The sequence below is a fragment of the Nesoenas mayeri genome, assembly GCF_963082525.1.
Source record: "Nesoenas mayeri genome assembly, chromosome: 19".
In the NCBI taxonomy this organism is placed as follows: domain Eukaryota; kingdom Metazoa; phylum Chordata; class Aves; order Columbiformes; family Columbidae; genus Nesoenas; species Nesoenas mayeri.
This window is the reverse complement of record NC_137568.1, coordinates 4,470,032-4,485,677: the sequence shown is the minus strand read 5'-3', so window position 1 is coordinate 4,485,677 and position 15,646 is coordinate 4,470,032. Positions and strand designations below refer to the sequence as shown.

At 38.1% G+C, this 15,646-nt stretch overlaps 1 protein-coding gene across 1 annotated transcript in view; it reads right to left on the bottom strand.

The window, feature by feature from the left end:
* Positions 1 to 289: 289 nt before the first annotated feature.
* STXBP4 (syntaxin binding protein 4) overlaps positions 290 to 15,646 on the bottom strand; it is a gene marked incomplete at both ends in the record, with an annotated part of 57,801 nt that continues 42,444 nt past the window's right edge. Inside the window, 2 exons of the mRNA XM_080356555.1 lie at positions 290 to 401; positions 11,912 to 11,969. Coding sequence (XP_080212681.1) covers positions 290 to 401; positions 11,912 to 11,969 — 170 coding nt within the window. The remainder of the gene's footprint in view (positions 402 to 11,911; positions 11,970 to 15,646) is intronic.

Genomic DNA, 15,646 nt, shown 5'->3' with positions numbered 1-15,646 from the left:
ATGCCAGGAGAGAAATCATGGAAAGACTGGATTGGGCTCTAGGATAAGACTGATCCCTGCACACCGAATTGGGACAGATTAAGGACTGAAGGGAGATTTCTGCAACACCTGCATCTTTTGTAGCAGCATTAAACCCACCTGAAAGGCTGGCAGAACTGCCTCTGACCTGAAGAGGAGAAACGTCATCAGGTACTATCACATTAGACTAGAAAGCACGTAGATTAAAAAGCGTGCATCTTCTCACTAATGTATGGAAACTAGACAAACTACTTTCTGCTAACAGACGTCCTCAGCTCTTGGACCCGGGGAGTTCTCTTATTCCATCGTCATCATCCTCAGAGCAAAGCAAGCTCAGTGCGCTTGTTACAGGATGGATCCATGATGTTGTCTGTGTCACATGGCTAAAAAGAAACCAGAAATGCTATTAGCAACTCAAAAGAGGTTCACAAGAACAACAATATTTTCAAATACAACATCGTCTTTTTCTTGCTAGCTCTGAGATTCTACAGACAAAATGTGGAGTCTTCTGGGTGCTAGAACCTGGACTGAAGGTCTCATTTTCCAATATATTAGGGAGAATGCTTTTGTTAGAGACTCCTGATACCAGACTGGGTACATTTCCTGTGAACAGAACTGTAGACAATTAATCCAACAAGCTAGCAAGCTATTGACTTTGCCATCATACCAGTTAAGGACTGAGGCACAGCGGTCAAGAGGGAGTTGACCAAATGTGGAATCACAACACAGAAATACACTCAGTTTGTCAGAACATGAACTAATATTCTAGCGTCATTAAGCCATTTCTCTTCTTGCAGAAAAAGGCTGGTGAATAAATAAAAAAAATGATGTTTTTTACGTCCTCCAGACCAAATCTGGACATGCTTCCACAGCCTTTAAACATGTAATAGAAGGGAGTCAGTACTACTTTTTAAGGCTTAAGCCCTACACTTGACTTGCAGTGTAAGGTGCTTTATAGGTTTTTTTTTTAAAGATTCTATGTGAATGGAGAGAACCTGATGAAGGCTCAGTAAGGACAGATAAGGGGAATAGGTTTACTGTTTGCAGGTGAGAACACTGCACACCTCCTGAAGGGCGGTATGCGCGCCAGCCATACTGTGTGTGGGCAAGACACAGCCTCTTCTGCCTTCTGGAATAACGTGTTCTTGGTGAAGGAAAGAGCTTCTTTTCACTTAAAAAAAATCTTGCTAATAAATTCACAGTTTTTACAGTCAAGTCGGTGCAAAGATGAATTTTGTAATATGAGTTCATTACAAGAACTAGCTGAAAAATACTGTACATATAAAATGCTGTACATACGTACTGTACCATGACAGACAAACAGCTCTTCTCACAGGTTATAACACAGAATGTCCCTAAAGCCCAGGCCTATATGCACCTTTCAGGTGCACTGGTTTAATTAAATACGAAGTGCCACTATGGAATTACTCCAGATTTACTTCTTCAAGTGAAAACAGATTTTGTCTTTCTGTCTTCAAGAGACAGAATTAGTCATTATGCCTTAATACTGAAGCTATAACTCTAAACTAAAGTCTCAGCATGTGATTTCGTTTATCTGCACAATGACACAGAACCCCTTGCAATACCTGCAGAACCATGGGAGCTGAATGAACCAGGTTCCACCCATTCCAGCTCTGCCAATGCAAGATCTGTTGCCTGCAGTACTACTCTGAGTGTTTAGATCGTCTGCTTTTATCAAACCACTTCTGAGCAACACTGAATTACTGAATTTAAATAAGAATAAAATTATTTTTAAATGTCATGTTTTTCCCATTTGACTTCCCCAGGTAGCATGACTCGACCTCCTGTGTCCCAAAACTCTTAGCTCTATTTTTTCGTGAGCACACAGTATCACTCCTGTGAAATGGGAGAGAGTGCACAGGAGTAGAAGAGTTGTGTGGAAGAGCACTCGTGGATCTTTGATGTAAACAATTAAAAAATTCTTTGGTAAGTGTTTATTCTTCAGAAGATTTTTCCTCCTACATACTTAGGACCAGGAGGCAAATGACAGCACGCCCAACCTTCTGCTAAGCCCTGTAAGAACTTGTGTTCTCATACAAATAAATGCAAGGATTCTCTTGACCTTTAGTAGTGCTGACTTGTGGCACTGAAATTAGGATTATGATTTTCTATATTCAACGGCATAACATTGTTCAGTCACCACTAAGAAGAGAACTACTTTTCATCCATTTTCAAAATATACGGGCAAAATTTTTCTCTCATATCGATCTGCTGTAAATGGTTCTGATTTAAACTCAGTTCTTTTAAACTTACACTAGACTTTATCCCTCGAATGCTTCTGGTAGGATGGTTTGTTTTAAACCCTTTGCCAAAATCCTTACTAGGAAAAGAACTCTTATAAATAAACATTAAGTCCAGATACCATGTCTCACATTGTAGACAGACACACACAATACGCGCAGATTATTTAGGTACAGAATAAATGTATAAACCCTGCTGCTATTTATTTTTAGCTCTCCAAAAGTGCTGTGGCTAAAGAGCTTTGACATAATCAGTCCAAAGAGATAATCCCAGATTTACTGGTTTGCAGAACATTCTTGTATTAGAAATACATCCTCTCTGATTTGTGTGCTAGGGCCAGCAATAAAAGTGAGAGGGAATTCAAATCTGCCTCTAGGTTTTGCTTAATTGATGAAACTGTTTTGAATATTAAAGGAATATTCAGAAAGCCAGTATTACCAATTCTAAATGTAAAATGTTTTCCATTTGTAAATGTTCTCATTCAAAAGATTAATTTCATATTTTCAGAGCAATTAACAATATTTGAAGATTTTTAGGTTTTTAAACACGTCATTACTATTGGAGGGTAGCCAAATTTATTGTTAGGAAACAGAAACATTTGATCTGGAAATACGTTGGTAGCTGTCTTTTTAACATTACTAAATTGCTGGTCAAATTTCAGAGCTTGGAAAAACAAAACATGAGAACACAGGGAAATTTTTGGCACAGAAACGGCAGCAAATTATTTAAAACACCATTATAATTACCCTCACTATGGCTCTTACTTATTTGCAGGTAAGATGATTTATTTTAAAATGAGAACTTAAGGCAACCTTTAAGGAAATAATTATTCAAAGGAAAAAAAATGTCTGCACCTTTGTCGGATTTTGAGCATTATCAAGACGTGCTTTTCACCTTAAATCGTATTCTCCAACTGAGGTCAAACTCTGGAGCCCAACAGGGAATCATGAAGAGTCCTGTAGACATCACATCCGCTGCAGTATTAGCCAACTGCTATTATTCAGTTTTAACGTATGCAGTTACACATAATTCTGTGTCTGTAAGTGAACACCATAAAAATTCTGGTGCAGCTTATTTGTGAATGCATCAGCACGTGAAGATCAGCTGTGCCAGTCCTGTGAAGAGCTGCACAACCAGGTTAGCAATAGGACAAGGGTGCATGGGCTTAAACTCTGCCAGGGGAAATTTAGGCTGGATATTAGAAAGCAATTCTTTGCAGAGAGAGTGGTCAGGCATTGGAATGGCTGCCCAGGGAGGTGCTGGACTCGCCATCCCTGGAGGTTTTTAAACTGAGATTGGACATGGCACTTAGTGCCATGATCTAGTAAATGGACTGGAGTTGGACCAAGGGTTGGACACGATGATCTCTGAGGTCTTTTCCAACCCAGTCGATTCTGTGATTCTGTTCCTTACTTCGCATCAGTCCTGTCTTATCATCACAGGCCTGATACCTTGAGAAGATCCATGTTGCAGACTTAGGCCAAGATCACGTTTTCTTCTACGACAGCCTAGAGCATGCTCAAAGCTTATGTTTAAGCGTGTACTAAAATGAATTAAAGCCTAAGTGATGGCTTAGGCCCCTGGTTCAGACGAAACAGATACTTCAAGCCCTTGCTGTGCATTGTTCTGCCTCTGATGAGTCCCAAAGCCCCAGGAGATCTTGGAGAACTGAGGGTGCATGTTTATTCCACAAGTGCCAAATTCTATCCTAACAATGGAAGATTTAATAGGAGTCTGAACTTGCACATTTCCAGTCCCAGTCACAAAAGCAACGAGATAGGTGTGAATTAGATCTTTGATTCCATCAGAGTAAAATGACCCAGCAGAGGTAACAAAAATCAGCACACTGAGTTCAGTGGGATTTGTAGGTCTAGAGCAAAACATATATTTTCTCACAAAAGAAATGTTAACAACTGCCTTATATGATAGGCCAGAACCTGGACGGGGGTGCAGTATCTGTGAAGCTGAAAGAATTTTTCTCCATTTTGGTTCTTGATACTCAACACCAAACAGCCTCTCAGGAAAAAAAAATAAACTAAAAAATAAAATAAAAAAAATTGCCCAACCAAAAGCAGCTTAAGGTCTTAACATTCTTGTATTACAAGCTCATGTTATCATAAAACCCAGTGCCAAGTTTCCTACTTTTACATCTGAGGTTATTTTCCTTTTGGCCATGCAAAATGATTTCAGTGAAAATCAGGGCAACTGAATTCCCTACAACCCAAGTATCTGTCAATAAACCATTTCTAAACCTTAGAAATTATTTTAAATGTTTTTCATCTGATCCTGGCTATCTGTAAGTCCTCATGAATTTTCAGTTCGCAAAACATCTTACATTAAATCATTGCTGTGTCTTTTAATAATGAGTCTTCCTTCATTCAGCAGTGACAGTGAACAAAGACCAACCAGTGGGCACAGTTTTAGAAGAGGACTATTACTTCTGGATGTATTTATTCCTAGTGACCAGCTTGAGACACAGCAAAGAGTCATGTACTTTAGATGCCAGGTGTCAACACTTGGTGAAAATACAAGTTCTCTGAGACGTCTGAAGTTGGTTATGCAAATACCAAAAATGTCAGGATTACCCAAATTCATACGGTCACATCTGAAAGTGTTTGAACTGATGTTGAGCTGACAGATGCAGGAAGATTTGGATCATTCTACATTAAAAACTAGTAAATAACAGTTAGCACTTAGTGCTGAGCCAGTTTTATTTAAATATTTGCTGCTTCTTGTGACTACATAACTATTCTTTCCTCTATTTTCAGATAGGGATGGCTTGAGGATGACAGGTAAAGAGAAACGTTTTAAAAAGCAACCTGTGTTTTTGAGTGATATGTAAAACAGGAAAGGTCCAATTTTAAGAGTCGCAAAGCAACTTCTTTGAACTCAATGAAAAGAGAGAGCACTCCATGCCCCAAAATACCCATTTCCTACTCATAAAACATTGATGTTATTAAGATGGGGACACCTGCAATGATGGTTTTACCACTGATAATTTTGATGTAACTAACTAGTGTAGTGCTATGCAGGGAGCTGGGAGCAGAGCTGGTGGCGCTGGGCTCAGTCCAGGGGGTTTCAATTGCACGTTCAGTGCAGCGGATCATGGGTTTTCTTAGTTTGCTGCTCTGAAATCACTGAAATTCGAGCAGGACATACAGAATTTTACTTCTAGATCAGCTCTGCTATGATTTGAACTTTATTGAACTTGATTTCTTCTAGGAAGGGTCACTCCAACCATGACTTAGATAACCTGCAGCTAACTGGTAAACTGTAAGGTACCACTATATCCTGGAACACGACAGCAGAGATGAAGCTGAAGACACCTCAGTATGTTGGGTTTTGGGTCCTTCTTTTATAATTCAGTAGAAATGTGTAAAGTACACTTATCAAAGGAACAGCTTTGTTTTTTCAATTTAGCATGCAGTAAATAAAATCAACTGTGATTTATTTTCCCTTTATGATGATACCTTTAGCTCTCGTGCTACAAAACATCAATGTTTATACTACAGAAGTTCTTAATCTACAACATATGCTTTGCTATTCTTAGGTCAGTCATAAAATCATAAACAGCTTCTGTGAAAACCCAGCTTCCAGTAAAATTAATGATGGCTCCTTCCCAAGCAAACTCAAACAAAATAGGATATTATAAAATAAATAAGTATGATGTGTTTGCTTTCCAGGTAGAAGCCTGCCTTGTTAGGAACGATTTCAAAAGCCACCAGAACACATCGCATGTGGTTTTTATTATTTGTATTTTACAAGTATTGACTTAAGTCTCTTACTTAATATGAACCAAATTCTATTCTCACTTGTACCAGTGAACTCTCAGAGCACTTCCATTGTCTACTCTGTCACACTGAAGCACACTATACTTGCATATGAAACTTTCTGCTGAAAGATAACACTAAATCAAATATTACCATTTCCCCTTTCGTATAAGATCGAAAACATCACAGACCCTAATATATCTAAGGGAAAAGATCCAAAACCATGAAAATACCTGGGAACTTTTCCTTGCTTTTCAGGAAAATCTAATTTAAGATAAATGTTCCTGAGGAAAATAACAGTTAATGTGGAATAGTTGGAACCTAGTCCTCTTAAAAGCTAGAAAAACAGTGTTTACAGGGGCAAAATTCACAGCTGGTCCTTACAAACTGTATACATATGCAAGGAGTGGGTGGGAGTGGGAGGGAGAATAGCAAGGCCTTACCTAATTTTAGGTGCCAGTCTCATGATACAGAGCTGCCATATGTTAAAGGTGAACATAGTGGAAGGGTGGAAGAGATTAACTATAATGCGTTTTCTGGGAAAAAAACTAGCATCCTAGGTATGCTTTTTAATACTGTTCCTGTGTGATTCTAAACCACCAGTGTATAACCATTAATTAATTAGCACCTGTGGTACTTCACTGGGAGAGCAAAGTTATGCATAGACTCTTCCTCCTATTTAAAAATCAAACCCAGGATTTTGTTCTAATAATGGTTGCGACACTTAATAAACTCATTCAGTGTTACAGCTGAACTAAGCCTGGGCAAAACCAGCCACATCACCAGCTTTAAAAGTGAACAAGGGGAAGCTTCTCTTACAAAACTTTTCCCATCCCAATGCCTTCTGGCTGACTGGTTGGTGCACACACACACGTCTGAATGTGGGTGATACATCATGGGGGCTTGTCAGCCCCTTTGTATTTCTGGGTTTTACAGACAAAATGTCTATTTGGGACAGGAATTTATATTAGAACATGAGTAATAGAATTTATCGCAACAGAAGAACAGCCATCTTCATCATCTAATAAGTAAAATTAATTAATATGTAACTTATTACGTGAGGCCTCTTCAATACACTGGTCCTCCAAATTCAAGACAGACACTGGAACAATTGGAGAGGATCCAGTAGAGGGTCATCAAGATGATTAGAGGGATGGAGAACTTGGCACATGAAGAAAGGTTGAAGGAATTGGGTTTGTCTGGTCTAGAGAAGAGAAAGCTCAGGGGCTGGGGTGTGGGTGTCTAATCAAAGTCTTCCAGTCTCTAAAAGGTAGTTATAAAGAAAATGGAGGCACTCTTCTCACAAAGATGTATGGTAATGGACAAGAAGCAATGGGCACGAGTTGCTTCAGGGGAAATTCTGTCTAAATTAAAAAAATGTTCTTCACCATGAGGACAATTAAACATTGGAATAGGGTGCCCTGATAGGTGGTGGAATCTCCCTCATTGGAAATACCCAAGACTTGGGCTCTGGATAACTTACACTTCAACAGAAGGTTAAACAAGATTATCTCCAGACACCCCTTCCAAGCTCAAGTTTCCTATGGTTTTACTCTATGATCTTGGAATTTGAATGACTGCTGAAAACCCCATTAGGCTACCTTCAATTGTCACTTTGAGCAAATGAGGTCAGAATCTCAACTCTTCTTAATCAAAAAGGCCGATATAAACCGTGATAGAAATATCAAATGTAAATTGGTGAGAAAACAGGCACCAGTAATATGTTTCTATTACACGTTAATTGATGGGGCATCAATCTGGTGATACGTATAAATTGGATATGACTGACTGCATTGCTACATGCAGAATAAAACAGTGCTTGCTCTCTCCATTACTTTAAATTACACTAGGTTATCTTAAAACCTGTTTGGGGGCAAATTCAACCTTTACTCTGAGGAAATCTCAGTTCAACTAGCAATGAAGCTGATCCCAAACTTTTAGTCTACTAGTGTAATTTTTGTCCATCTGATAACTGGTTAAATTATGTTGTATTAGTAAGACGCACCAGCAGTCTAAAAGGTCATTTTCTCACACTTGCCATTACTCTGTCACTGTTATTAGCAACCTGGTTGATTGAAAATCAGTTACTGAGAGACTGAAGTGATTTCCTGACTGAAAGAAGTGATTTCAAAGACTGTCTTAAGGTTAGTATTCATGGGCAAGCTACAGCTTTTCCTGGTAGGTACAGAGAGCTGTTCGGCCCCTCAGGAATATAGCCATGTAAATGTTTTATTCATGTCAGTTATTCACATAAGTGGGTTTCACTTTAGTGTGTAACACAAGCCAGCTGGTTTGCTTCTTTTAAACTCTGTTTTCTCATGCACTTCATATTGCTACACCCCCTTCAGAGATATTTATGGAAATTTCACAGCAAGCTGTCTCAAGCTTATGTGCTATTAAGATTCCATTTTGGGGTGTTTACTGCATTAGATTTATAACATAGAGATTTATGGACTCAGCTATTTGATGGCCCAATAAAGCGCATTGGAACTGAAGGCAACCACTAATTAAAATAATATTTGATTGTCCTTAGCATATTGTAAAACTGCTGTGAGTTTAAAGAGAGCCATTCCAGCTTCTATATAGCCTCACCGCCCAACTGCATAAGAAGAAAACTGACAATTCACAGATAACATCAGTTTGTGGCTACACTTTGGGGATTATAACTTGTTTTTCCATCTGTTTGTATACATGGAAGTGGGTTAGTGTTGAAATACTCTTAAGCACCTCATGGCCTTGGCTGTTCTAAACACCAAAGAATAAAAGGATTGAAATTCACAGCCAGAGAGAACAAGAAGGTTACAGCATTAATACTGTTCTGCTAATCCCCATTTAAACAATTAGATTAAATCCTACTGAAAAGGATCAGCTGGTAAGATGCACCTCAAGCTAAGTTCCTCCTAGAAAAGGGTATTTTTAGTGTTGACTAGAATTTTCATCATGAAATCTCTACCTTTCAATGTTAGAAACAAGGGACTTTTGCAACCCCTGTTCCTTGCTCTAAATGGTTCACTTTCTCAGGCTGACTTCGTACACATTACGAAGTGTAGTAAGAGGTATGAGTTTTCAAGCATGCGAAAATCCCGACTTATGCTTTGTAAAGGCATTTGGAAACAGCGGTGACAGCAAAATAAGGAAATAGTTAAAAGGAATATTAATCATTGTGATGTCTTATTGCAATGCTCAGTTCATTCCACTCTAATAAACTGCATTCAGAGCTCTTAACACCACTTCGGTGGGGTGGCTCCATTCAGAATAGAGGTTTTTAAACAGTGGTCGTGAAGAGTGATTTCATACCCCTCTCTGAAACTAAAATTGATAGAATTTCCTTGCCTGCCACATGAAGACTGGCAGGCAGAACTATATAGGACAGATTTCAGAAGGTAAGAATGACAGAAAACCTGGGGTACCATCACTTGTAAAGCTGGGAGCACATTAAGAAGAGGCAAAACCATTCCTCAGTCATTGACAATCAAAGATCAGATATGCAAAAATTCCTGAAAAAGCTTTTTCATGTGAACTGCTCAATTCAAATCTGTAGTTTCAGCAAGTGGAGATAATATGCAAAACATCTGATGTTTTCTGTGAATCAGGCTTCCCCCACCTAGACGAGTTGAGATTCTACTGTGGCTAATACGCATCTGCTCCTCACATCTGCAGCAGCTCAGCATCCAAGTGCAGAATTTCAAAGACACGTCTTGCGCGTATTCAGCAAATCGAGCTTTCTGCCGAGTCATCAAGATATGCACTTGAATGAAAAGCACAGTAACAAAACCAGAAAACAAAAAGAGATGGGGAAAATGTTTTGAGAATGTGAGATTTCTTCTGTTGTGCTGCTAAGTTTTATTCGCTGTTATTGCTAGATAATACTATTTTCAAGCTCAGCTTCCAATTACACCAGTATAAACCCAGAGTATCACAAGTGTTTGACTCAGAACAGCATCCACCTTAAATTTCCAACTGCCCCATAACAGCTCCCTGGATGAACAGATGGAGACCAAGGCAACAGTGCTCTATTTTAATAGCTGCTCTTGTATTTATTTCCATTGCTATGAAATTGGCTTTTCATTCACTTTCATTTCCTAAGTTATTTTTCTACATTTTTTTTTTTGTAGAATTCCATGTAGTAACCTACATCTGTCTGGAAAGAAAAGCCGCCCTTTGATTAGAGCTGGAATGCAGCATCATATACGGTGTGTTTGGAAACCTCTGCAGTAAAAAAACATGTCTGCTTTAATACATCTTGCTGGAGGCACCACGGGGTGAGTCGAGGACAACAGAGCAGTATGTTTGGAAAAAAGAAGAAAGAAAAAATGTCCCTGCTTTTCTTGGCCACCTAACACATACATTTCAATGTTATTTACGTGACTTTTATAAAGTTTGGGATAAAAGTAATTTTATCTCACTGCAATGATTTATGTGTTGCGCTTTCTGTCTTTTACAAGTCCACCTGCAAAATGGTGACTTCCTCAAACCTATAAGAATTAAACAATATGCAAATTTCAACAGCTAGAATAACTTGCTGTTAATTAAACAATGATTCATGATATATATAATGGGGAGGAATTACATTCTTCACTCATTGTTTCAAAGTTTTAGAGGAATAATAAACCCCCCCTATTATATGAATATTCTGGAAAAAACAACAGCATATTGTCCAGTTCACTTCCTGAAGCTTCTGGGATGTATAACATGAACTATTTCATTTTCATGCCTTTTTCTTCCAGAATCAGAGAATACCATTTAAAAAAACCACTTTCCTATAGTATACAACAAATTCTTTTAATTTTATCAAGTAGGTCTTTGTGAAGAAGCTTTCAATTCTCTACCTGCAAGACATCAGCACTATACAAGCCATACTTTGGATTTGGTTAAAATAACAATATAATTTTTTCCCCCACCTTTTGTAAATAATGAATTTGCGCTGCATATTTTCCTCCTGTGTTCCAGAAAAATTGTCACTATGGAAATCTTATAGTTAAGGAAAGTCAAAAAGCAAATCACAAGGGCCCAAGCTCAGTGCTTTGTTGTTTCTTTTTCTCCCCCAGGTGATTACATCTTCACGTGATTACTGCTTTTAAAGCTTTTGTAGAGGTTTTCTTTATGCTTGAGACATTGTGTTATTGTAACGTTTCATCAATGTCACCTCTCCTCTAGTCTCTGGAGAGTTTAGAAAAATTAATTTGTTTGCAATATCTTTTAAAAAGTCACAGCTAACAGACATATTCTTCTGTAATTTTTTTGGTGGGGGTGCACAATATCTGCTCACTGTTGCAATGTGTATCACCTGCGAACCCCTCCATTAGTTAATATAAGTATTTCCAATAAGCCAATTACAAAGAGAATTAGCAAACCCTATGGAAACCATATGTATAATTTTCACGGGGTAGAAATCTAGAACAAAAAGGAGTATATATGAGAATATAATAGAAGGCTTTAGTACCTGGTGTAGCTTCAGAGGCATTATTAATGGAATGAAAGTTGCTTAACCTGCCATTAGTGTTACTGTGAAATGTCAATATTCTGTGATACTCAAATCAGTAAACCTCCATTTATCACCTTAAGAGTAGAGTATAATGACTTCTAAATTAATGGTGTGGCAGTTGGAAATCTTCTGATCATTTAATAAATATAACTAAATGCTTTCAGTCCTGTTCCTTACTCCTCTAGAACCCCCTGGACAGTGAAGTCACAAAAAACCCCAGAAAGGGACAAGTGATGTTGCTAATAAAGACGTATATAACACATATGACAGCTTTTGTTATTTTCCTTATTTTTCCATTAATTCTAGGTTTAAAAATGTGTTTAGTTTGCTGTGCTTTTATTTCAACTCTGACCCATTTTCCGCCAGAACTACTCACTTGATAAAGTACTTGATTCCGTCTGCTGTATAAGCTTCTTCCCATCCATAAGGCAAACCTAAGATGAAATGAAGAAATAAGGTATTTCACAAAGATTAGGTGACACAAAGAACATGGTTTTGAAATGGTGCTAGAATGCCATGTCGTAAAAAGATTATAAATGAATTCTTGCTATTTTTGCAATAGATAATAACATAAACAACACGATTTAATACATCTTTGCTGGGCCACAAAGCTATAAACCATTTGACGATACTTTTATTACTAGCATTTCTTTTGTAGAAGCTGACAGCCTGGTCAAATCAGAGTCTAGCCGCTATGTCTTTTTGGACGTTTTATTGTAATTTATACCTATATGAAGTGACCAAAAATCCCCCTATGCCTATGGTCTGCTGAGGTCTGTTTTACTCTGTTTTCACAGCTATTATGTACAGTTGCCAATAACTATATGAGGTAGAAACCTGGGCAGAATGAAATCCTCTGCTGTTTGGTATTTATTACCAACTGCTGTGTTCATACATCATTCTTTGGGAATTTAGACAGAAACTCCAAGACATTTAGAGGCAGATTCAGAGAAAATATGTACAGGTATTTCTATGTATGTATTTCTATGTATACCTACCTATGTCTACATATCCTGGCAGAAGTTAATTTGCTAAATGCACCTGTTTAATTTTGTGATTTACAGTAATGTTTCTGGGAGTTAAAGTATTTAATGCTGCAACGTTTAGCATAAAATAAGTAATTCTGAAAGGGTGCCATTTTTACACGTACTAAGAAGCTGCTCTCTTTTCACCTTTTGTAATTATCAGTCATGTTAATCTTCAAAACTCAGCCTTGGATTTTGTTCTTAGTTTGGAATTCCCACCCGTGAGAAGGATAAGTAATACTTTTAGTAAGGTACTGCACTATTTCACTTTAAAAATATAATTTTCATAGGAAATCTTTACCTCTTCTAGCACTATTTGTTGAAACCCAAACGTCTGTAGTATTTGAAAAATGCTGGAGAAAGAATGTGCAAAAATGCTCCTGATGTATACTTCTGAGATACTGTATTGCTATAATATATAAAAGGTACAAAGTCCTGAAAATTTTCCCCATTTTTTGAGACTAGAAATACACATATAGAGTTAAAATATGTGTGAAAAATTGTTCTGTAAGTTCTTTAGCTTGAAAGTCATCTTGAAATGTTTGTGTTCTAGGGGTTAAACTATTTTCATTCAAGTCACAATATATCTCAAAGCCCAGCTCATTAGGACCATCTGTGAGCCTGCTTTAGATTTAAAACTTCTATTTGGAAAATGTGCTGGATTGCACGCACCATGATCTTTGAAAGCTGCTTCAAACCAAGACAAGCCCTAAGCGCACACATATATTTCGGTTTTTAGTTCTTTCTCGAAAGGCTCATTTTCTCCCATTGTCACACTTTTGTCTCCAGTGTGGTCCTTCTCAAAACATCTGGAAAGGGGTAATTCCAGTCCTCAAAGATGAACAGAGCTCATTACAGCTACTGAATCCTCACTTGGCACAATGGAACAGGTAAAACCAGCTGAGAAGTAATTATTCCTGTAGGCACCAAGGGAAGAGCAACAAGTGAATCCACCAGACCCCCAGAATTGAGGAAGGAAACTCGAGAACTGGTCACTGTAGAACAGCACCATTACTGTTTAGTACAGCTTAAAAAGCACATTGGATTTTTTTTTTCCCATTTACTTTTACCCCGTATTAGTCACTTATCTCAGGCTGCTTCCATTTTCAATTTAGCACAGATCTATGCAATCTGTTCCTCCCAACATGCCACCTACCACCGTTTAGAGAGAATAATCCACAACTATTCTCCTTTAAACACAAGGTAGTTGCTGCGTAACAGGTTTCAGGCTCTGACTCCGCTGAAGGAAGGAAAGGAGGTTTAAAGTTTTAAATATGCTAGACATGATCACCAGTCCTTCCTTCCTCTCCTATCAAGATGGGACCTTTATTCAACATGAATATTTTTTAGTGATTTAAAAGGCAATAGGATTCATCCTTCAATTGCTTCCATCTGCCCTGGCCTTTCTTTGTTCCCGCATGCAATGTGTATATCCAAAATAAATGACAACGGATTTGTTCAATTACAAATAAAAGCTCAGCATCTGCTCTGTGCTCACATGGATCACCTACACCATCTATTTCATTCCCCAGTGATAATTATACTTTTTTCCACTAGTAATTTGATTATATTCTTTATTCTTCTTCTAAATAAAGAACAGTGCCAATGGCAGGTAGCAGTGATAACTGATGCTCTGCATTCTTTTCTTAACCACACCAGACTATGCTGTTCAAAAACACTGAACAGATTCTCACTTAAAAACAAAACTCTGGAGATATCTCCACAGCTTTATTTGCCTTTTTGATTTATATGCATTAGATTGTATATCCTATCTACTCTATACATGCTTCGAAGTTCCATCTGCATCTGTAGGTTTCTTAGTGCCTTTATTTTCCACATTTTTTGACTTTCTCCACTAGTTTTCCCCCTGCTGTTTCCTTTACTCCTTTCCTTCACAGTTAGATTTGTACTTACATTTCTTGGTATTTCCCCTGGTAGCCAAGAGGCTCTCATGTTTTGCATTGTATTTCTCTAGACATCATCTTCCCTTCCTTCAAGCTCACTTTCTCCATGAATCATGCATGAGCTGATCCACTTCCTACTGCTGTTTTCTCACACCCCTCCAGGGTTGGATTTGTTGCCTGTCCTAAGACTTTGAAAGACTGCTAAGCTATCACCTGGAGTAAATGGGAGGTAAAGGAGCTCAAACAGTCAGAAATACAGCCTGAAAGATCCAGGATTTAGCCTATATAAACTCTGGCAGTCTTAGGTTTCCTACACATTTAGCATTTCTTCTGTGAATTGCTACAGCCTTTGATGAAACTTCATAAATAATATATCTAGGCTGCAGCTGTCTGCATATATAATCTTAAAAAAATACAGATTTGCAGTATTGTAGAATAATTTCTTTTCAGTAGAAAATACAGGGCTTCTTACTCTTCAAATATTTGTGATTATTTATCTTTCGCGAGGTAAAGGAAAGGTAAAGTTGTTAAGGTAATTTTGTGTGCAAAAGAAATGGACACAGTCCAAAGCACCCTTTGCCCAAAGAGAATAAACAGCCTCCTGAGAGAGTGCGTGTTAGCCAAAATACCTTATAACCTACCATTATTTTGTTCTGAGTATATGCACTTAATTAGGGTTAATGCAAAAGAGATTTCTCTAATGCTATGCGAAAAGAAAACCAACAAACCGCTGGCTGCTGTGTGTGGACCAGGAGTGTTGTAGCTGGTCACAGAGCGGCAATGCAGCATCCCCGGCGACCGCTCGCGCCGCAGCTGCAAGACGCCTGCTGGGATAACCACGACTGTAAAGTTAATATTACATAAAGCAGAAAGGAAATGAAACTCTAGGGCAAACAAAATTTGCCTGATACTTAATCAAGTGTGGGTCTCCTCGATCTTTATCGCTTCCTTGGGATAACAGGACAAAGAAAATGCACCAGCGTCGGTACTTGGGTGGTGGCAATAAAGAAAAGTATCAGCCCAAATTGTTGCGACAGACATGGGAGATTTTGCCTGCTGTTGCCGCAGCAGAATCCATATATTCTCCCTCAGTAAAAGCTGCACATAGCATGATCAAAGTATGCTCCTAAAGAAAAAAGGAGCAAAATACAGATACGAGGAAAAAGCCTCATTTTACTGAGC